The sequence below is a fragment of the Centrocercus urophasianus genome, unplaced genomic scaffold, assembly GCF_019232065.1.
Source record: "Centrocercus urophasianus isolate 14NV4802_14NV808 unplaced genomic scaffold, USGS_Curo_1.0 seq_10, whole genome shotgun sequence".
NCBI lineage: Eukaryota > Metazoa > Chordata > Aves > Galliformes > Phasianidae > Centrocercus > Centrocercus urophasianus.
In genome coordinates this window covers 266,240-287,901 of record NW_024884142.1, presented here as the reverse complement: position 1 = coordinate 287,901, position 21,662 = coordinate 266,240, and the positions used below count along the sequence as shown (strand labels likewise).

The following is a 21,662-nucleotide window of genomic DNA, read 5'->3' as shown; positions in this document are numbered from 1 at the left end:
TTGCAAGTGGGCACAAAGAGGAGCTCGCTGCTGTTGGGTGGTGGGTGCACAAAAGACAGAAAAAAAGGAGAGTGATGCTCCTACCACAGTCTGCATTGCTACCCCCACCATTCCCCCCCCAGGAGCACGCTTTCCTTCTCCCAAGCAGATCTACACCAGGTAAAAAGCAGAAGAAAAAGTACAGAGGAGAGAAGCCCAACCTCACCAACATCTCCCACTTCAAGATGCTTAAAACTTTTATTGTACCTTCAACCAATCCCACATCATGTAAACGCTGTTATCTGTCACTCATCTGCACCACATCCACCAGCTCCTGCCAGCACTGCAATTACTTTGAACATCACAAACCTGGGCAATCCCTGAAACTTGTATTAATCCTCTGCCAAAGGCCAAACAGATCTGAGCATCTCCTGGGCTGATCAGATGAGATGATAAATGATGTGGGGATGGCAAATGACACCGCTCTTAAGTCCGGTATCGATCATTTCAGATCTGGAAGAAGCCAACAACTGGTCCAGGCCTTGCAAATTTCATTAATCATAAACAGAAATGTCTTAACTGGCTCACATTTCAACAGCACTTGTGGCTGTAATCAGTGTACGCCCTGTAGTCAATGGAGTTCTAAGGAGGAGTGTGAACAATCTGGCTGCACAGCAGTGGGTGCACATGGATCCTGCACCTCCCATGTTCTCACAGGAGTGCACAAAAGTAACATCTGTGCAATCTTTCAGGCTTCTGCAATGTCACTGCCTCCATGAAGACCGGACTGAGGAACAGGGAAAACTGACTCAAAGAATGCAGACCTCTAAAAAAGCACACGCACCAAAAAACAACCCCAAAAGCAACAAACCCACATCCTCCTGAAGAAGGCACGTCGCTGCTGTATCGGGGTCATGCTCAAAGGTGATAACTTTTTTTCCTCCTGCAGCATTCTGAATTCAGAAACCAATCTGCAAACCTTTGAGTCCACGCTCACCAACTCACAACTGCAAATTTCAAAAGCCACCTTATTTGATCAGTACAGGAGACGGGCAGATCGGTTTGGTCTTTTTGTCTTTTGGGTGTTTTGTAAGAGATTTGCAAATATAACGCCGTCACTTGCTAAGACTCACACAGACCTGTAGGCTGTCTTGAAACCAGAGAACATGAGGTGAAAAGCACTTCCTAAGAGCAGTGAGAGCAATGACCTCGGCTCCAATGAGAAGCTCCCCAAAGCTCACCCAGGAGTGGCACCAGATGAGCCAACCTGGGCAGCATTCTGCTGGGCAGTGTGGTACAGCAAGCATTCCTATGTTATTTCTCAGTACCATCTTTAGAAAACTTATCTCAGATTAAGTATCTGATTTAGCAGTTGGCAACCCTACCTGTGGCAGGAGGTTGGAACTAGGTGATCCTTGAAGTCCCTTCCAATCCAAGCCCTTCAATGATTTATGAGCTGGACAAATAATGTAAGCTGAAGTATTCAGATCCAAGGCTGGACTAAAATAACTCATTCTGTGCTTTTTAGGCAATATTCTTTCAAAATTCTCCATTACAGTGCTTAGGTCTACCTTCCATCACATGAAAAACAACTCGAACAGATGATAAGTCTTCTCAAACTTTGTCAATCAGAACCTTTTGTATGGCTAGCCAAGGACCAGCCACTGCACTTCATTTTTAGACCTCTTTAGCAGGGTCCCTTGTGATAGACAATGAGAAATGGTTCCCAGTTAAAAGAGAAGATATTTTGCATCGATACAGGGAAAAAGCTTTTCTTATGTTAAGCGTGGTGAAGCACTGCAACAGGTTGCCCAAGGAGGCTGTGGATGCCCCATCCCTGCAGGCATTCAAGGCCAGGCTGGATGTGGCTCTGGGCAGCCTGGGCTGCTGGTTGGTGACCCTGCACACAGCAGGGGGTTGGAACTGGATGAGCACTGTGGGCCTTTGCAACCCAGGCCATTCTATAACGGGGCTCTTAGCACCCAATCAAGCCGTAAGTGTCCCTGTTCACTGCAGGGGAGTTGGAACAAACGGCCTTTAAAGGTCCCTTCCAACTCAAACAATTGCTCAGGGAGGTGGTGGGGTCAGCGTCCCTGGAGGTGTTCAAGGAACATGGAGATGTGGCAGTGAGGGATGTTGGCAGCGGGCATGGTGGGGTGGGCTGGGGTTGGACTGGGTGATCTTAGAGGTCTTCTCCAACCTGAATGATTCTATGACTTTATATATTCTGCAGGTCAGGAAATTAGAACAGCTTACACAGATTTCTTGCTAGCTCCACAAATAATACAAAATCTACAAACACACCCTCAGGTGGTGTGTTCAGTGTGGATGAAAGTCATAAAATCTACTTCTGCCTCCTAAGAGGAATCCTCTAAATGCCAGTGAACATCCGTGAATGAAGATCTCCTGGAAAGAACACCTCTGCATTCATCTTCACAATGAAACATGCTGTCTTTCTCGAGACAGATGAACACCTCCAATCTGCCAACCAACATGTTAAGAGTGCCTTAGAGAGAAAAGCAGCTCAAGGAGTCCACACAACAGTACTTCCACTGAAAAAAAACCACCATGAACCACAGCTGCAAAACCCAACAGAACACCTTCTATAAACAGATGATGGAAGAATTATCTATTCTGTTAGATAATTAGAGGAATTGCAAGTATTTTTTAGCAATTTAGCCAAAACTAAAAACAAGCAAGTAGATTCCTGCTCCCCTTGCCTTGGGTGGCAGATTCAAACACTGCCAGCAGATCTCTTTGAAGACAACACTATAATCAAACATGCGTGCTTCAGAAGAAATCTTTTGCTAAAGTAGCTTTAAAGGTATCACCAACATGCAAGGTAATTAGAGCACCAAAGCAGGAATTAAGTGACTCTGAGAATCTTCATCAAATTGACACTGAAGAGAAACTGTATGGCTGCACACAGTTACTGATGAGATGCCAGTTACCTGTAGAAACCTAGCTGCACCAAATGATCACCAGGTGATTACTGGAGATACAAGACACGTGTAGTACTCTGATGTATCAGACAAAGCTCTTCTAATGGAGAAGCACTACTGTCATTTCACAAGATCCAAATGAGATTCAATTTGGGATTTCATGTGCCAGTGCAACCACCTTTGCTTAAGCAGAGCAGAGGCACAGAAAGAGATGAGGTGTGTAGGCTGGAGAGTGCAGGTGTTGGCTTGTGCCACGTGCTGAGCACACAGAAAGGGATCTCACTATAACCTCAGACATAAACCAAGCTGGAGGGCAGGGAGGAATACAACCCAGACAGCTCTCGCATGAAAGGGAGCAGTTATAAATTGGCCAGGAACGAAACCGTTCTTGAAATGACAAGATGCTTATAACCACACTCAGAATGATGCTCTGGAAATCCTCCAGCAAAACATTAGCACAGGTATATTATCTGTTTAAGAAAGGCATTCACCAACCTAAATTCTGGATTATAGGATGTGCCGGCCTAACGCAAGGAGTTTCATTCAGTCCTGTGTTTCAGTAGGAAAGTAAAGCAACACGAAGACATGCAAACACACACAAACACACACACACACAATCTTTCATTTCTAACTGCTCACATCTTTTTAAAAGGCCATGTGTCATTCTTTAAATGAGATTACCTCCAGACAGGCACTTGATTTATACTAACAATTACAGGCTCTCTTTGGGCATCACGATGCACCTTAAGGTGAAATACGCCCTTTCCAACTTTATTTATTTTACAAGCTGTCTACAAACTTCAGAAGTCCCAATATATGGGAAACATGAATGCTCCTTTTAAAAGGAGCTTGGCAAAGTGTAGAAGTGTAGCACTGCACGGCTCTGTTACCCATCTCCTGCACTCTCCTCCTGACCAGCACCCAGGATGCTTTTCACCAGCTCAGGCAATGGTCTTGAGGAAACCAGATGTAAATGATTGGGTGAAATCCTAAAAACAAAGCTCTGTGTAAAGAATAAATGATGTTACTTTCCAATCTCCTACTTACTCATTTCCATGAACAGCTGTCTCTTCTCCGCCATTGTCCTCCTCCTCTTCCCACTCTCCTCAATCATTCTGAAGACAAAAATGGCAATGAGTGTCTGCACCAGAATTCCTGTTACAAGAGCAACTTAACGTGAACAATATCATTATATTCATCAACCAAAACAGTTTGGTTAGATTTGGAAAATGAAAAGAAGAGCCAAGAGTTGGACTCGATGAACCTTACGGGTCCCTTCCAATTTGGGATATTTTGTGATTAAGAGTAGAGAAAAACAGGCATTTCCTCATATCTACAGCATTCCATAGCAGAGACAGTGAAATGCCTCTTCAAGCTGTGATAATATAGGAAACAGTAATTCTGACATTTCAGTTTCTAACCTTACGTTTGTAAAACTCAGAGATCCTTACAAGCACGATGTTGGGGTGAAGCAAGGAGTTGTCTTGAAACAAAAGTTGTAAGACTATCACCCAACTTTGAAACAAACTGCCCTTTTTGTCTTGGGGAAACAATGAAAGAAGTGGCATAGAAATAGTGGGACTCATATCCCGAGCTGAGGAGCCACAGGACAATGCAGTACTTTCTATAGCTTACTTCATAAGGGAGTCTCAAAGGACAACTACTGAATCTCCATCGACCGCAGCACAACAATAAGCAACTAAATTCAACATCAGTGTAAAGTTGTATTATTCTGTTGTTATTCACCAACTAATTAAACATGTTTTTTAAATGACTTCAACAATGAAACCAACCAACCAACAACAAAACAACAAGAAAATGCCTAACAATCATTCTACACTTCATCAGAAACCAACTCCAAGGGAGCTGGCCGGCTCATCGTCACGCAGCACAATGGCAAGACAGATTTCATTAGGCTTAAATGTCACCCAAGAAAAAGAAGCTGTGTCTTGGCACTTAACATGTGCTCTGATTAACAGCATCCCTCAGCAGTCCTCCACTCTCTGTTAATTATTCTCTGATAAAGAACCCAACATGCATTCATCCTGGAAGCCACCAAGACCTTTAAACTGAGCAGTTCATAAAACGAAAATAACTGCATGGTTGTATCTGGAAATACTTTGTTTCCTACTTCAGACAATCGTAGACTTGGAACCAACGTCCTTCTTGCTATCCTCAAACGCTGCCCCAAGCTTAGGAGCTATTTTTCAGTGCTAACATTCCCTTTATCCCCATAGGCATGCCATCTTGAAGAATGCCAGCTGCTCTACCAGCCAGCAGCTTTATTTCAAATGCCAGCACCTCTCTAAATTCCACAACAGATGGACCCCATGGGTTGGGTTAATTACTCGGTCTTCTAAATAGCTTTAATAGACACCATTTTATCAAGACACAAGGCACGATACCACTGCATTTTCTGCAACATCGAGACCCACCAGGCTGACATGACAACTGCTGGCCTTGGGCTTTGAGTGCATGTCCCTCCTCCCACCTCCCAACAACCTGCTCCCATCTGCAGTTTCCTGCAGTGCTGGGACCGGTCCTCATGTCACAGCTGTGTAGAATCACAGAATGGCCAGGGTTGGAAGGGACCTCAAGGATCATGAAGCTCCAACCCCCTGCCACAAGCAGGGCCACCAACCTCCACATTTCATACCAGACCAGGCTGCCCAGGGCCCCATCCAACCCTGGCCTTGAACACCTCCAGGGATGGACGGGGCATCACAGCCTCTCTGGGCAGCTGTTCCAGCACCTCACCACTCTCTCTGTAAAGAACCCTGACATCCAACCTAAAGCTGCAATGCAGAACATTTAAAGTCATTATATCACCCTGACATCAGCCCCTTCCCCTATAGAGGCTTCATCATTTTGCTTGTACCAGGATTTGAGATTTTTAGAGGCCGTTCATCTACCAGTGCTATAGAACACTATCACAGAATTCACAGCCAGTAGGCTGAGGCTGACCACGGTACGGGCTTCTAGGGCATCTACCACTATTCTTTGTACTCTGTGCAAGCAACGAGTGATCCATCTGCTCAGTGACACTCTTGAACTGAGATCTGGGTACGCAAGCCAGCCTATCCACACTATAAGAGCAGAAACACATGAATGCAGCCTGATCAATTGAAACTCAGGACCTTGTGCCAGGGAAGGTTCAGGTTCGTTATTAGGAAACATTTCTTCTCCAAAAGAGCAGTGCTGCAGTGGCACAGCTGCCCAGGGAGGTGGTGGGGTCACCAAACCTGGAGGTGTTTCAGAACCATGGGGATGTGGCAGTGGGCAGTGGGCATGGTGGATGGGTTGGACTTGGGGATCTTAGAGGTCTTTTCCAACCTGAATGATTTTCTATAATGAATAAGAAGAAATAATCTTCTCTCTTTCACAAGGGAGCACTTGAAACATTCAGCAGGTGAAGAGCTCAACAACCACAGAACCAAACAAGTTGAAAAGACCTCCAAGATCATCAAGTCCAATGGTCAACCCATGCCTACCATGTTCACTTAAAAATGTTCCTCTGTGCTACATCTCCTGCACTCACTCACCAAAATAAAAAACAACCAACAAACCCTGTTTGTAAAGCTGGAACAAAGAGGTACAGAAGGACCTGTGAGCCTCAGCAGAACCACAAACAGCCGGGTCCCTAGAAGGGACTTACAGCAAAGCCTCACTTGCAAGCAGAGGAAAGATACTTCAACCTCTTGAAAACCAATGACTGGCTGAGAAACAGGCAATGCTTCTTGCTATCTGCATAAAGCTAGAAGCCAAAACCCTGCAAACGTTACAGATCACACATTAAGAACATTTTTAAGCGCGTTATCCTAAAAAGCTGAATTTCACTTTAAAAGCCTGGGTTAAAACTGAAGCACTGAGTTCCGTCTTCGATTCGGCTCCTCTGTATGAGTAGGAAACCTGCTAAGGACCACCAGGAGCTGATTTCTAACCCCTCTGCTGTATTTCACTTCTGCCCAAGAATGTAACCTCACTCGTACAGTAAAGAGATCATTTTCTTATCTCTGCTCTATACTGATGTGTGCTTTGCAGTGAGACAACGTATTTAGTCTGGTTTTGTGTTGCTTTCCCTTTTCCTGCCCCAATGCTTTCCCAATTAAAGATCTTTATCCTATGGTATAAAACAAACCTGTTTCATTTTTTCCTCTTGCTACTAAAAAGACACAGAAGTCCTGGCCACAGTAAATACTGAAGACACAAATGAAACAGAAAGGAAATTGGAGGTCTGCAAATGGCTTCAGGTGCTAAGTGAGACCAGCAAGTTTTCAGAACTTACAGTATGGGTGAACAAAGAGCAACACAGGCCTTAATTTCATGAGTTTAAATAACACTCAATTCAACCAAAGGCTGAAATGTCAGCGTTTGCAGAAACGTGCTTGGACACAAACCACCTACACTGCCATCAGCCTTTTAAACATCATGGAAAACCTAAAAGGTGATAAAGATCTGAATTTCACACCCAGATGTGCTGCACAACGAGCATCCGCTTTAGCTGCTCTTGCAAAACGTTCCCTTTTCCCTTAAAGCAGAAAAGCAGTATGACAACATAACCCACCCTGCTAGGTGATGGTGATGGGACAGTAAACCCTGGACGGCTTCCATTGGCATTTCCTCCTCAACAAGCTGCTCTGTTACCTGTAGCAATCTGGAGGGGACACTTGCATTATGATAGCTCCTGCTTCACTTAGCAAAAAGGACGACGAGGAAGTTAGACTAGATGGCCTCCAGAGATCCCTTCCAATCTTAAGGATTCTATGAGGTTCAATCCAATGTATTTTTTTCCTTAAAGGCTTTTACGATCAAATGCAGCTGAATCCGCAGCCAATCCTTCTGGCTGGGCAGCTCCCAGAGTTTCAAGGATTCTGCTCTGCATGGAAAGCTGCAAGCTCAAAGACGTTCTACACATTTTGGTCTTCATATTGGTTCTTGCCATGCAGGTGCTCTATTCAAGTCCAACTCAATGAACTAGAGAATATTCTCCCTGCAGCAGCAGAGCAGTGCTGACTTTAGCGTAAGAATGGTGCTGGTTCAACACAGTACAGCTCTGCTTTATGTCAAGATGCAGTAACTTTGCTCAAGGAGGCAGATATGAGATCAGTAAGATGAATACATTGCTGTCAAAGAGTTCACCTTCCACCTAGCAGAGAAGCCAGCAGAGGTATTGATGCTGACTGTGCTCTACACATCTTAAAGTCAAGCATGCTCAGGCATGCTAAGAGATACAATAGTGACAATTATTTTTACTTTATATACATATATATGTATATATAAGCTATATTTTATACTGCGATGGAAGGAGCATTCCCACATTCTATGGGATAATTCAGCTCTTCACATTTCTCCCTTTTTCCTTACCTTTGAAAATTCTCTCCCGTGCCCGCAATACATACAAGCATTATTTAAGCCTGGTTGGATAAAAAACTAATGACATAATAAAAGGTACAGCCAGAATGCTTTCCTCCCCTAGACGTGCTGCAATGGGCTCAGCCACTGATGGCACCACAATGCTTCTTGATCACTCACAGCTCAAGCACAGAAGGACCTCATCAGGCCAATACTACAGGACCTATATTACAAGGTTTCGCTCTTCTTGGAGCTCATCAGCTGTAGGTAACGGCCCAGACAAATGGCATTGCCTTTTCTATGGATGCCCCATCCCTGGAGGCATTCAAGGCCAGGCTGGATGTGGCTCTGGGCAGCCCGGGCTGCTGGTTGGTGACCTGCACACAGCAGGGGGTTGGAACTGGATGAGCACTGTGGGCCTTTGCAACCCAGGCCAGTCTATGATTCTGTGATTCTATCAGTGGGAGGAGCCTGACCATGGAGCCAACTCCAGCTAATGCCACAGCCCTTGCTCCCGACCCAAGCACGGCCACCGTCCCAAATCACACCATCTGTTCTTCCCCAACCATCACCATGGGCATCTCCTGCCATGTAATAAATCACAGCCTGAAATGCTGTCATCCTGGTTCCATATCTGCAACTTCAGCTGTTGCCTCACTGCTTTCTAATTACTTTAATTTAGGGACTAAATAAATCAGCTTCTGAGCTACTGAAGGGATGCGTTGCTTTTTTCCCCTTGTTTTGGGGTTGGTTTTTAAATACTCCATTTGTTTTTATTTTGCAATTCCACCCGTGAGACACCCCCCAAAGGAAGCTCTGATAACTTGAAGATCTGATAACCACTATCAGGCCCTGTTTATGACCAAATGCTTCAGCCCCATCAGCTACCCAGAACACAAATACAAGTTCATTTATGAAAGATTAAATTTAAGTTTGCTTAGCATCCTCGTGTTCATTTATTTCAGCTTCTAAACTTCCACGGTTCCCATTTTCATTCGATGTCAGTGATTTTCAACAGTTTATTTTATCTTAGAAGTCTTAAATTTGTGGCTCTGGATCTTAAAGTCTTATCTTAAACGTGATAATGCTGCTGTCCCACTTCCTTGCTCCTCTCTTCACTTCCCATTCTCATATGGTTCAAACTCTGATCTCCCTCTCATCAGCAGTCAAACACAAATGTGTGTAAGAGATCAAAAGTCCTCCCCTAAAAGCTGGGCACAGGTTGCCCAAGGAGGCTGTGGATGCCCCATCCCTGCAGGCATTCAAGGCCAGGCTGGATGTGGCTCTGGGCAGCCTGGTCTGCTGGTTGGTGACCTGCACACAGCAGGGGGTTGGAACTGGATGAGCACTGTGGGCCTTTGCAACCCGGGCCATTCTATGATTCATATTATGATTATTTACTTCACCATACATCTTACCAGGAAAAAAAGAAGAGCTCTAGAAATTATTTCAGGGGCACGTATTTAACAGGTTTAAGGTCCCTTCCAATCCAAACCATTCAATGGAAACTCAAGGAGAGAAAAAGAGCAGCCACTCACGCTAACAGACCCCCATCACCTTCTTTAAAGCGTATTTTACACACTTCTGATCATTCTTCTAGTTCAACTACAATTTCAAATTTAGTTCCCAACGCTGAATGGAATTCATTAACGCATAAATAATGATGCACGGAAATATTAAGAACACTTTGATATGTTACCTCAAAATCTACATCAACGAACAGAGCATCCATGAAGAACCACACACACGTTCTGGTACCACAGATCCCAACAAAGCTCAAATGCTTGCTTAAGATCTTCACAAGCCATAAGGGATAGCAGTTGAGAAGAGCAGAATCAGAGAATCACCAAGGTTGGAAAAGGTGGAAACGACCTACAAGATCATCCTGTCCAACCATCCACCCATCACCAATTGCTCTCACTAAACCCTGTCCCTCAACACAACGTCCAAACGCTCCTTGAACACCTCCAGGCTCGGCGACTCCACCACCTCCCCGGGCAGCCCACTCCAGTGCCTGACCACTCATTCAGAGATCACTCTTTCCCCTGTGTGTGTTTGTTAATTTTACTTGAATACAGTGGTTCAGGAGCTGCTTCTAAAGAAGACTGAGCACAAAGCACACAGATAAGATACAGTATCTTTCCCTTCAGTTAATGGGCAATCAAGCAGTTTGGAACCAAAAGCAGCGCTAAGATAGGCCCACTGCCCTGCTCCATCTACACTCAGGTCCATCTCCAGCCTACCTGGATGGCTACAACACTTCAGCACAGCAATGTTTCAGCGCCTGCATTGTAACTATTTGTACACTGCCTGGAACAGCAACAAATCTGTGCCCTCAGGATCTGTTGGGGCAATGCCAGAGCAGGGAAAGGCAGTGACACAGAGCGACAGAGAAGCTCTGCAGCTGATGTTCTCAAAGTCATAGAGGATAAGTAAGCTGTAAGGGAATGGCACCAGTTGATACATCAGGGATGCACATCTGCATACAGAGTTTCAGAAGAGAGGGAAATGTTAAGCATGCCGAACAGGAAACCCACAAGCTATTAAGGACAGCACTGCGTGCTTCAGCACACAGCATACAGTCAGATCAGCTCCCCAGAAGTTAGGGGAAGAATCACAGAATGGCCTGGGTTGCAAAGGCCCACAATGCTCATCCAGTTCCAACCCCCTGCTGTGTGCAGGTCACCAACCAGCAGACCAGGCTGCCCAGAGCCACATCCAGCCTGGCCTTGAATGCCTGCAGGGATGGGGCATCCACAGCCTCCTTGGGCAACCTGTTCCAGTGCCTCACCACCCTCTGGGGGAAAAACTTCCTCCTAAGATCCAACCTAAACCTCCCCTGTGTCAGTTTAAAGCCATTCCCCCTTGTCCTATCACTATTCACCCTCATAAACAACCGTTCCCCTTCCTGTTTATAAGCACCCTTCAAAAAGGGAAGGATGCACAAAAGTTGGGCACAGGGACCAAGAACAAAAATGCTTTCCTTTAATAACTTTCTAAGTGTTGAATAGTGCCTACTTCATATACTCAAACTGTTAAAAACTGAGATACAAGTGGGTATTGATTGCAACTCTATTCATTTTTCAATACATAAGTTGGCCAGCAAAAGCTCCCCAACAGATAGCACATTACAAAGCCCCTTCCTGTATCTTCCAAATTAAGTTTACCTATAAGGTTCATTGGCACATTTTATTACATATGTGCATTGCTTTAGCACAGCTGAGAGGTTCAAACACTTCCGTTCCTTTCGGTGAGCCTTGAAAGCCCACATGACTGCAAGAGAGCCACGAAGCTAAGCCTAGCCACAGGTTATCAGTAGGAACCTATTTAAACACTAAACCAAACGTACACCTTACAATCACGATTTCTCTTTGGCACTGAGAGAAAAACCATAAAATATAACTCAACATAAGCGTTACAAATTTGAGTCCTTATCACCAAATAATCCTGAAAGCACAAAGTTAAAAGCAGCAGTGATGATGCTAAGAGAAGCAAGCTGTGCTCAGGGGGCAACTCTGAGAACTCTGCCAACTGGAAAACTCTCCTACCTAACACAGCAAAGTGTTCTGCAAATGCAATGGCAGCACCGACCCTACAGACTGCCCACAGCTGTGCTAAGGGAGTTCCCTTCCCTTTTAAAAGGAGTTTTAAAGGGAAATGATACACAAAGAGCCTTCTTTGAGAAATAAAAAGCTTGTAAGAAGAGCAGCTAGCAGATGAGTGGAAGCACGAAGCTCCTCCCTGAAGGATCCTGGTTACAAGGAATTGGAAGCTGCCACTCTTAATGCCACCCTGTGGTACTGAGTGCACAGTATATACAGGCTGACTGAAAACGCCTGTGTTTTACCAGCGATGCCACAAAAGCCCTTCTTTTTGCATCACAGCTTCTAGGTAAGTTTTCTATACCGTTCACCATTGTTATTCATGTTAGTACTGATAAATAACGTGATGAATAAGAAAGCTCACAGACGGCAGGAGTTTGCCTTTCCAAACTGCCTGCAAGAGGAGCAGCAGCCTGCTGCAAGGAAGCAGGAGCTGGGGGCAATCTCGAGTGTCTACTGCTACCACAGCATCTGCATTCCCAACAACACAGGACTGTAATGAGCAGGTCAGGCTGGGGGCTCATAGGGCTCTCACAGATCTGCAAAATGAAGACAAGAACCCTCTGCAAGAAAAGCAGCAGAATCCCAAGGAAGATTTAAGCAACAGGATGGTACAGTCAAGGCAAAAGCAGCCTGGGACACTACCTCAGGGAGCTGCAGAGGAAAGCACAGCAGGACTGCAAGGCTCAGAAGAATGACACTGGAATCACAAGGTGAATTGGGCAATCTGGCAAATACCTTTGGAGAAAGTGCAGCACAGACCACAGCCAGCCTCGCTAACAGTACTTGTTCTGATGAGAGATTACTGCTATTACTGCCCTACAGTGGTTAATGCTTTCCATCTTCACTAGCTGCTGGTCAGTAACACCCTTTTACCCAAACTCTGCACTAATCTAAAATATCCTTTGGAAACACAGAAAGCAACGGCCTCAAACAGATGCTTCTGGGTTACCTTCATTCCTTTGAGTGCACTTTATAGAATCATAGAATCGCTCAGGTTGGAAAAGACCTTAACGATCATCGAGTCCAACCACAACCCAACCATACTGCCCAAGTCCAACAACCATCTGCTAAATCACATCCCTGAGCACCACAAACAAATGGATTTTAAACACATCCAGGGATGTGACTCAACCACCTCCCTGGGCAGCCTATTGCAGTGCTTAACAGCCCTTTCTGTAAAGAAGTGCTTCCTGATATCCAGCCTAAACTGACCCTGGCACAACTTGAGGCCGTTTCCCCTCATCCTGTCACCAGTGAGAACAGACCTGCCCCGCTCTGCTGTAAGCACCTTTCAGATACTGGAAGAGAGCAATCAGGTCTCCCCTCAGCCTCCTTTTCCCTAGACTGAACAGCCCCAGCTCCTTCAGTCTCTCCTCGTAGGCCATATTCTCCAAGTTCTTCACAAGCCTTGCTGCCCTTCTTTGAATCTGCTCCAGCACTTTAATGTCGAGATGCCCAAATATTACTTCGTAATATCACACTGCAGTAGAGCACCACATACACTAACCAAGGAAAAGCAAACCAAGGAAAGACAGGAGGAAAGAAACCCAACCCGAGTAATTCTTCAAGCCAACATTTCTCAAATTTCCCAATGTGGAAATGAGAATGTGAACTTTTTTTGCCTGGACGGCCACAGCAGCCTAAAGCAGAGCAAGGAAACTGACCCACTGCACACCCAGTTTCAGGAACACGAATAAGAAAACTGAAAGTACAAAGCGTTTTTAAAGGGCAGCACTGCACAGCTGTTAACCAAACTCACGGCAGTGGCTTGGCTGCTGTCAGTGTTCTCAAGCAGCACACAAACCATTGGCAAAGTGACTCCCAGCCCATCTGGGGCTCACCAATCAATGAAGAAAGGGAGCACTGCACAGCAGCATGCCTCTCCACATCCATTGGGTTGTACAGAGAGATGGTGACATCCCTGCAGACAGCCAAGGTCAGGCTGGGTGGGCTCTGAGCGCTGATGGAGCTGTGCGTGTCCCTGCTCAGCGGGACCTTTAAGGGTCCCTTCTAACCCTAAGGGCGCTGTGCTATGGATGAGCTCACAGACACAGCCGTGCGCACCCAGCCCAGCATTACCTGGCTGGCACACGGAGCCTCGCAGGGCAGCGCCCACCTCAGCAAATTCTGCCAACATCGAAGGGACAACCTGAAAAACAGACAAACAACCACGCGAGGAAAAAAACAAAACAAAACACCATCAAGCTGCGTGAAAAACCACACGGCTCTTCTGCTCGGGCTCAAACTCAACTTCTCGTCGCACGCAAAGAGGAGGGGCTCCAAGGTGGTGCACGAAGGGCCGCCGGTGCGGTGCCAAAAGGCCGGGCGCTGCCACCCGAACCCGGCACGAAGCGCGGGACGAGCCGCGTCCATCAGCAGCCAAGCACCGCGCCGCCCGCCCCGCTTCTCGGCTCCGAGAGCGCCGTGAGCTCCTCCCGCTCCAATTACGCCCCGCAAATTGCGCAGCCCGAACCCGACGGAGAACCCGGATCGTCCCGCGACTGCCCGCGGCCCCGGTGTGCCCGCGCACCTCTCTCCCGGGATGGCCGCCCCGCTCCACCCGGCCCGCGGCCGCCGCTCCGCCTCAGCGTCCCCGCTCCAACGGTCCCCGGCCGCCTCGCGGCGCGCAGCCAATCGCCGGGCGCCTCCGCGGGGGCGCGCGTCCTCCGGCCAATCCCACCCCGCCCTCCGCCGCCGCGAGCCAATGGATGAGAGAGCCCTTCGGCCTCCCCCCGCCTCCTCGCCGTCACAGCCAATCGTCGAGAGGACGCTTCTCCGGCGGCGGACGTGCGTGCATTCGCACCGCCCCTCGGCCAATCAGACGAGCTCTCCGTCCTCGGGAGCGCTCGTGCTCTCTAGCCAATCGACAGGCGGCGAGGCTTCGCGCGCTCCCGTTGTGCGGCGCAGGCGCAGTGAGCTGTGAGCGCTGCTCGTCCGGGTGCTGAGGGGACTTGAAGATGAGGTTTCAACGTGCTGAGCTCAGCGCGGGGCTGGAAGGGACCTCAAGGATCATGAAGCTCCAACCCCCTGCCACATGCAGGGCCACCAACCTCCACATTTCATAGCAGCCCAGGCTGCCCAGGGCCCCATCCAACCTGGCCTTGAACACCTCCAGGGATGGACGGGGCATCCACAGCCTCTCTGGGCAGCTGTTGCAGCACCTCACCACTCTCTGTAAAGAACTTCCCCTGACATCCGCCCTAACCCAAAGAGACCCCAGGAGAGGGAGCAGCCCACCAGCCATGAGGTCTCACCAGCACCGAGGCAGCAAACTCCAAGCAGAGCCATTCCAGGGAAAACCTTTCCTCAAAGGGGAAGGTGCAAAATACGGCACAGATGGGAGCTGCTGGCTGTCAGAAAGGTGAGGTACAAAATCACAGCACCACGAGAGCCTTGGTGGAGAAGATTAACTGCCCCAGAGAAAACCAGGACGGGGCAATGTGTGCTTAAAATTCATTTACAGCTTTTCAGATCTGAAAATTGTCTTTCTGTTCAACTTGAGGTGGAGTTAACAGTGAAACCATTTGGAAAAAAAAACTACGCTTCACCACTACAACAAATGCACTTCTGCATTTATGCATTCATGCACTTGAACTCCCACAACCCCAGTGCCCAGTGTTCAGAGGTCTGAAGGCTCTGAGTCTAAATTCATTTGGCTGTAATGAGATCAGCCCAAAAGAAGCACAAGCAAAAGGTAAGGTTGAGAATACATACGTACATGTAGATAGATGTACCTCCAGCTGTGTGTCCCGAGCTGCTCCTCCATCTCACACGTATCCCCACTTAACAGCCAACACAGCAACTGACATAAAGCAGAAGCTGAGATCAGGAGAGAGGAACAGCCTCCTTTTTATTCCTTTCTGGTGTGACAAGATAATTACCTTGCTTGAGCCATGGGTGTGCTTCTCCTCTATATTTAGACACTGATTCTGCAGCATTTCTTTCGCTCACAAGTTTTGGGGTTTTTTTTGGTTGGTTTTTTTTTTTTTGCAAATTGGCAGAGAACAAAACAAACCAGATGATGATTATTAAACTGAAAGCGTTCAGTTAAAACAGAGATGAAATGTCCAAATGTAACTGGATGGCCTCTGTACAGCTCCGTCCCAGGGCACTTAGCAGATTCATTACTCTGAAGAGTTGCATGGAGAGCTGATGGAAAACCAATGTAGGAAGGCATGGATTGCTTAGGAAACGGGCACTCGTTGCTGATAACCAGATAGGAGCAATAGCATTTCTAGGGACAGCCTTTCACAGAATTACACAGAATGGCCAGGGTTGGAAGGGACCTCAAGGATCATGAAGCTCCAACCCCCTGCCACAAGCAGGGCCACCAACCTCCACATTTCATAGCAGCCCAGGCTGCCCAGGGCCCCATCCAACCTGGCCTTGAACACCTCCAGGGATGGACGGGGCATCCACAGCCTCTCTGGGCAGCAACCCTTGATACTTAGATTTTGGGCTGCACTGCTTCCTAACTGTGGGTTGCATCCATCCCCTCCCTTTCTGAGTGGGGCTAACAAAGGCTTTTAGATTTATTTATTCTTTTAATAAAAAAATGCAACAACTAATTAATTACATGAAGTAAAGCAGAGAAGACAAAGTTTGAGAAGCAACCTGGTGTAGTGGGAGGTGTCCCTGCCTGTAGCAGGGGGTTGGAACTGGATGATGCCCAAGGAGGCTGTGGATGCCCCATCCCTGCAGGCATTCAAGGCCAGGCTGGATGTGGCTCTGGGCAGCCTGGGCTGCTGGTTGGTGACCTGCACACAGCAGGGGGTTGGAACTGGATGAGCATTGTGGTCCTTTTCAACCCAGGCCATTCTATCATTCTATGATCTTAAAGGTCCCTTCCAACCCCTGTGGGACTGAGATGGTACAGTAATAATGAGATACAACCATTAAAGATTAGAACAAAACAGATGGAAGAGTGGTGCTGATGACGTGACATCACCACTAACGCAAACAAGTCAATGAAAAGAGTAATTTAAATTGCTCATTAAAAATGCCTGGACTCTAAAAGTCTTTTCTTTAGGATAACAGGTCCATCCAATGCTCCCTAGAGCACTAAGCCCAATGCTTTGGTGGAGATGCACCACGATACCCTTTGTAACTTCTGTTCTTTAACTTGCACTTTTTGGCTTCTTTGCTACCTGTCAGGGATTTATCTGTCCTTTCCTGGTCGCCTCGAAGTCCTTTAGCACATCTGTTCCAGTTTGAAGCAGTCATTCGTGAATGCAGGGGAGCAGAGGCACACAGTAAGTGCCTCGTTGCCTTGGACAATGCACTGGTTTTCTCTCTGCTGGCAATACACAAACTGGACTTTTTGTTTTTCCTTCCCCATAGCTAAATCACACTGACAGCTTATAATTACAAGATGTTATTAATTAGTATGTCAAGGTCCTGCTCATCCCGTCAGCTCTGGTTACTGTGCACCCACTCCTGGAGCAGCAGGCTGTGTTGTTGCCCCCAGACACCTTTGTGTGCAGTTGGGCTTCACTTTGAGTTGCAGATTACCAATATTGTCTGTGTGCACATTGCTGAGGTTTCCTAAATCTGTGTTATCAGTCCATTTTCTTGGGATATTCCTGACTTTTGTTTCTGGTATCACTGATAAAAATCTTCGAGATTCAGGGCTGGACTGAGACACTTCAGTAGAATCCTCCACCCAAAGTGATTTCCTGCTTCTGGCCTATCCATATTAAGACCCTTTAAACCAGTTCTTTATTTTATATTCATCTTCTCAAGCTTTGCTACCAGTTTTCCACATAATTTCCTGCACCATTTGTATAACTAAAGAGACACCTGACTTTTTTTGAGCAGAAAACCACTTACACTGAATCAGTCTGCACAAACCTTAGGCAAGATTGTGTTGCTTCCTCTCCTGGTAGATTTTACTTCAAAACTTCCAGAGCCTTGCATAGGGAATTAAACAGTTGGAATGGACCTCTGAAGGCCATCTAGTCCATCTCCCCTGCAGTGAACAGGGACACCACAGCTAGGTCAGGTTGCCCAACACCTGATCCAGCCTGGCCTTTAAAGTCTCCAGGGATGGGGCGTCAATATTAATACAATATTAAGTATTCTGTTCCAGAGCCTCTCCATCCTCACGTAAAAGGCTTTATCCTTATATCTAGCCTTGTAATATTTCAGTGAGAAGCAGTCCCAGGCTTCCTATGCATTCACAAGCACCTCAGTCCCACTGACTGCATTGAGTTGTTGAGTGATTCCAGTTTGAAGAACCGTAGTTCACTGCTGTTCGTGGGGGTCCCTTGAAAAAACAAAAGGTAATCACTGAAAAATCAACATTAGCAGCACTAATGGCCATAAAACCATACGCCTTTTATTTAACATAAAATGAAACATGAAGATAAAATACACATTTGCCCATGTGCTGAAGAGCTACGGAATTTTACATTCATTTCTAAAGCAGGTAGTTTTACACGACAGAAAGAAGTGAGAGGGAAAGGAACGGAATCTGCAGTCAGACAGAAGGCACGGGGCAGGCTTTTGCTTGTCCAAGTGCTACCTCCTGTGGGCACAGATCAAGTGACAGGTTAGAAACTGGCCGTTCTTAGCACTCCTCTGATCCCTCTTAATGCTGCTGAGAAGCTAAGGTGGAAGCTTACACAGCAAAATGAGGGACAACGTGTTGAGGGAACACCGTTGGCCAAGAGGCACAGCTGCAGCACGACAGACACGTCTGTCCCTGCTGTCTTGCTCCTTTGCAGGAATGGGCCCACACTGTTATAAATGCCTACAGCTTACATTACTTAATCCCCCCCCTTTTTTTTTTCCTCTCAATTGCCGGATTTGTAACTGAAATTTGACTTTTCAAGCAGACAGGAGCAGGGTGAGGACTTGTGGCTGCACACATTTAGGGCAAAGGAAGGGAGCTGCCAGCCATCAGCGAGGGTGACTGCTGGCAGGCACGTCCCTTGCACACCTCCAGGCACTCAATAAAGGATTGTACCCAGAACCTCTGTCCCTGCTGCTCGAGACGATGGGACAACACCTTCCACATCACAGCCACAGGTGGGCTAAGAGCACAGCCCTGCCCTGAGCAATGCACAGTGCAGCCTCTGCTAACCGAACGGGACAGGAGACCGGCTGGGTAAGGTTGAAATCAGGGTAGGGAGGAATGGGAGATGCAGCAGTACCAGGGGAAGAAGGAATGTTGTTTGTTTGTCAAAGTGCAGCAGATCGAAACATACACCGCTAGTATTTATTTTGTCTACCCCATATATCTTACATATGAAAACAAATGTAAAGCAGCCCTAATTCCATCTCAAGTCCCAAGGTGTAATGGCAGCACAAGGCTGAGGTGGAGCTGGTCTTCTATGTACACGTGGCCAATGCAGCCGTGCACACCTGTACAGATACACATCTGCACAGCCCTACATGCACACCCACCAGTGGGGTACAGCTGTTGAGAGTGAAAACCCCACCAATGTGCAGACAGCAGATTTTGACAAAATCCTGGGTTCCATCCTCTTGTTTCCAAGAGATTCCAATGACAGCTGATGTGGTATAAAAATACCAGTTGCCCACCTTTTCAGTTTTCAGATTTGTACTTTAAAACCTGACTTGTCAATCATTCTTCTTTGCCCACATTGTTACCTTCGCTGTAACTCCCAGCAACAGAGATTTCTTTTAATCACCTCCAATTTATATACAGGAGTTGCAGGAACGAGTGGTATAAATGTCACCGGAGGTTCATCTAACCCAAATGGGCATTGCAGATGGGACAGGACAGGGACACTCCAAATGGCTCCATTTCTACCCTCATCTCCATGGCAAATTTGTGTGCAGCATTGGGGCCAGCAGCTGTGTGAGCTGCAGATCTCAGCCTGCAGAGCACGCTGCAATGCCCTGCTTGTCCCTGCTTTAGGGGACGCCCCATAGTATCTTACCATAGAATTGTAGAATGGCCTGGGTTGAAAAGGACCACAATGATCATCGAGTTTCAACCCCCTGTTAAGAGCAGGGCTGCCAACCACCAGACCAGGCTGCACAGAGCCACATCCAGCCTGGCATGGGCAGTAGTGGCCTCTGCCATCTGGGGACATCTTGAGGATTCCAGTGCAGCCAAATGGATTCACTCTGCTCCCAATAGCTGCAAGGATGTATCGTCCCCTACAGTGAGGCTTTCACCCCAATTTCTACAAACAGCAAGACCAATCTGCTTTGACAGTGCTCCCGTGAAATGGTTGGGTTTTTGGTATGTTGTTTGAATTCCCCATCGGCACCCTAAGGTGCTCACACAGCAATTGAGCTACTGATCACCATTCCAATGGCACAGCAAAACTGAGCCGCTTCGGATTCTCTTTTGGTTGAGCAGCTTCTGGACCAGTGTGTCTCTTTGGCTACGAAGGTAGCATTGCTTATGGAAGGGATCCACCTCAACTTGTCTCCTCACTGTGGGTTCTACTGGGTGGCTGTGAGGCAAAAGGAACGGACACCGATGGAACACAAAAGGACACAGGACTGAAAAGGTTCTGTACGCTCCATCTGAAGCTGCAAAACTCTTCCAGACTCCTTCAGTGCTGAACTCCTGCTTTCCCTGCGGCCTCCCTCCTCGTGTCCTCCCTCCCTCTTTTCTTTTTTTCCCTTTTAACATTATTACATGCTCAAATCCAACCAGCTCAAATACTTTTTAATACACTGTAAATGTAAAATAAAGAATATATGAAGTACATACAGTATATATATACATATTTCAAATACTTAAAATTCTTACGTAAAATATGATTTTTCTATATTATTTGTGTAAAAATACATTTTAAAATGGTGTCAACTCGATTTCTCTGTACATACCCTCTATTCCAATTTAAGTCCCTTTTAAAAAGGCGAAAGACAGACAAAGGTTCAGCATCTTCTAGCTGCGTTTACAGGCCTGTTGTCAAAACCAGAAAAGCTCATGGTAAACAGTATTGGATTTCTTCTCTTTAAGAACTCCCACATTTATTGCATCAATGGACAAAACGGAATCTTTCCAGTTCTCCTGCCAGTGAAACTCCATGGCCTTGCTGAGAAACTGCACGCTCTCCATACCCTGCTCATCTAGTTCATAAATCATCCTTTGTCTTTTTTTTCTTTTTTTCTCTTTTTTTACAGATACTAAAATATATATTACTTAAAATATATTACTGTAAGCTCTTAAAATTGATCTTCAGTTATATCAAATGTATAGCATTAAAAAAAAAAAAACAAACAACCCCAGTTAAGGAACAGAACTGCGGATGTCGCGATCGCAGCACGCGCCTGAGATGCTCCCCTGGTTGGACTCCGTTGCCACACCGATGGAACTGGCAACCCCACGGAGGGACTCCCTGCAGCCTCCTGCACAGCCACAGTGGGATTTGGGAAGCTGAAAGCCCTGGGCAGAGCCCAGCACGCTCCTGGGCTGACTCAGCCACGACTGCATGGCGGGGGCTTTGGACAGCTGAGCTCATCCCAAGAAGACAAGGAGCCTCCGAGGGCTTCAAGCAGCCAACACACAGCGACCACTGGTCTTCTGGGCACTTCCCTGAACAAAACCCCAAATTTCCTTCAGCAGGAGCCGATCTGCAGCTCAAAAACCAGCGCTGGACTGAGCATGGTTGGCACAGAAGAGCCAGCGCCCAGCCTGACCGTGGCAGCTCCCGTTGGGCAGGACGCAGCCCCAGCACACGAAGGTCCCCCCTCAGTCCCAACCTGAGGGCTCCCCTCCCAGCTGTGACCCAACACCGTGCACTACACAACTCCACTGACCGTGCAGCTGCTCAGCACCTCGGTCTTTTCCTTTTGA

The 21,662-nt window shown here is 46.9% G+C and overlaps 1 protein-coding gene across 15 annotated transcripts in view; it reads right to left on the bottom strand.

The window, feature by feature from the left end:
• Window positions 1-14,486, bottom strand: part of DTNB (dystrobrevin beta) — a 141,129-nt gene extending 126,643 nt beyond the window's left edge. For 4 of the 15 annotated variants that reach the window (XM_042809469.1, XM_042809477.1, XM_042809463.1 and 1 more), the window contains exons 1-2: window positions 7,486-7,674; window positions 3,969-4,036 (exon numbers count right to left, since the gene is read on the bottom strand). In XM_042809469.1, coding sequence (XP_042665403.1) covers window positions 3,969-4,036; window positions 7,486-7,538 — 121 coding nt within the window. In that variant the 5' untranslated portion in view covers window positions 7,539-7,674. Of the gene's footprint in view, window positions 1-3,968; window positions 4,037-7,485; window positions 7,676-13,957; window positions 14,204-14,408 lie in introns of those variants that run through there. The other 11 variants (XM_042809486.1, XM_042809444.1, XM_042809453.1 and 8 more) reach the window with 7 other exon arrangements.
• Window positions 14,487-21,662: the final 7,176 nt, after the last annotated feature.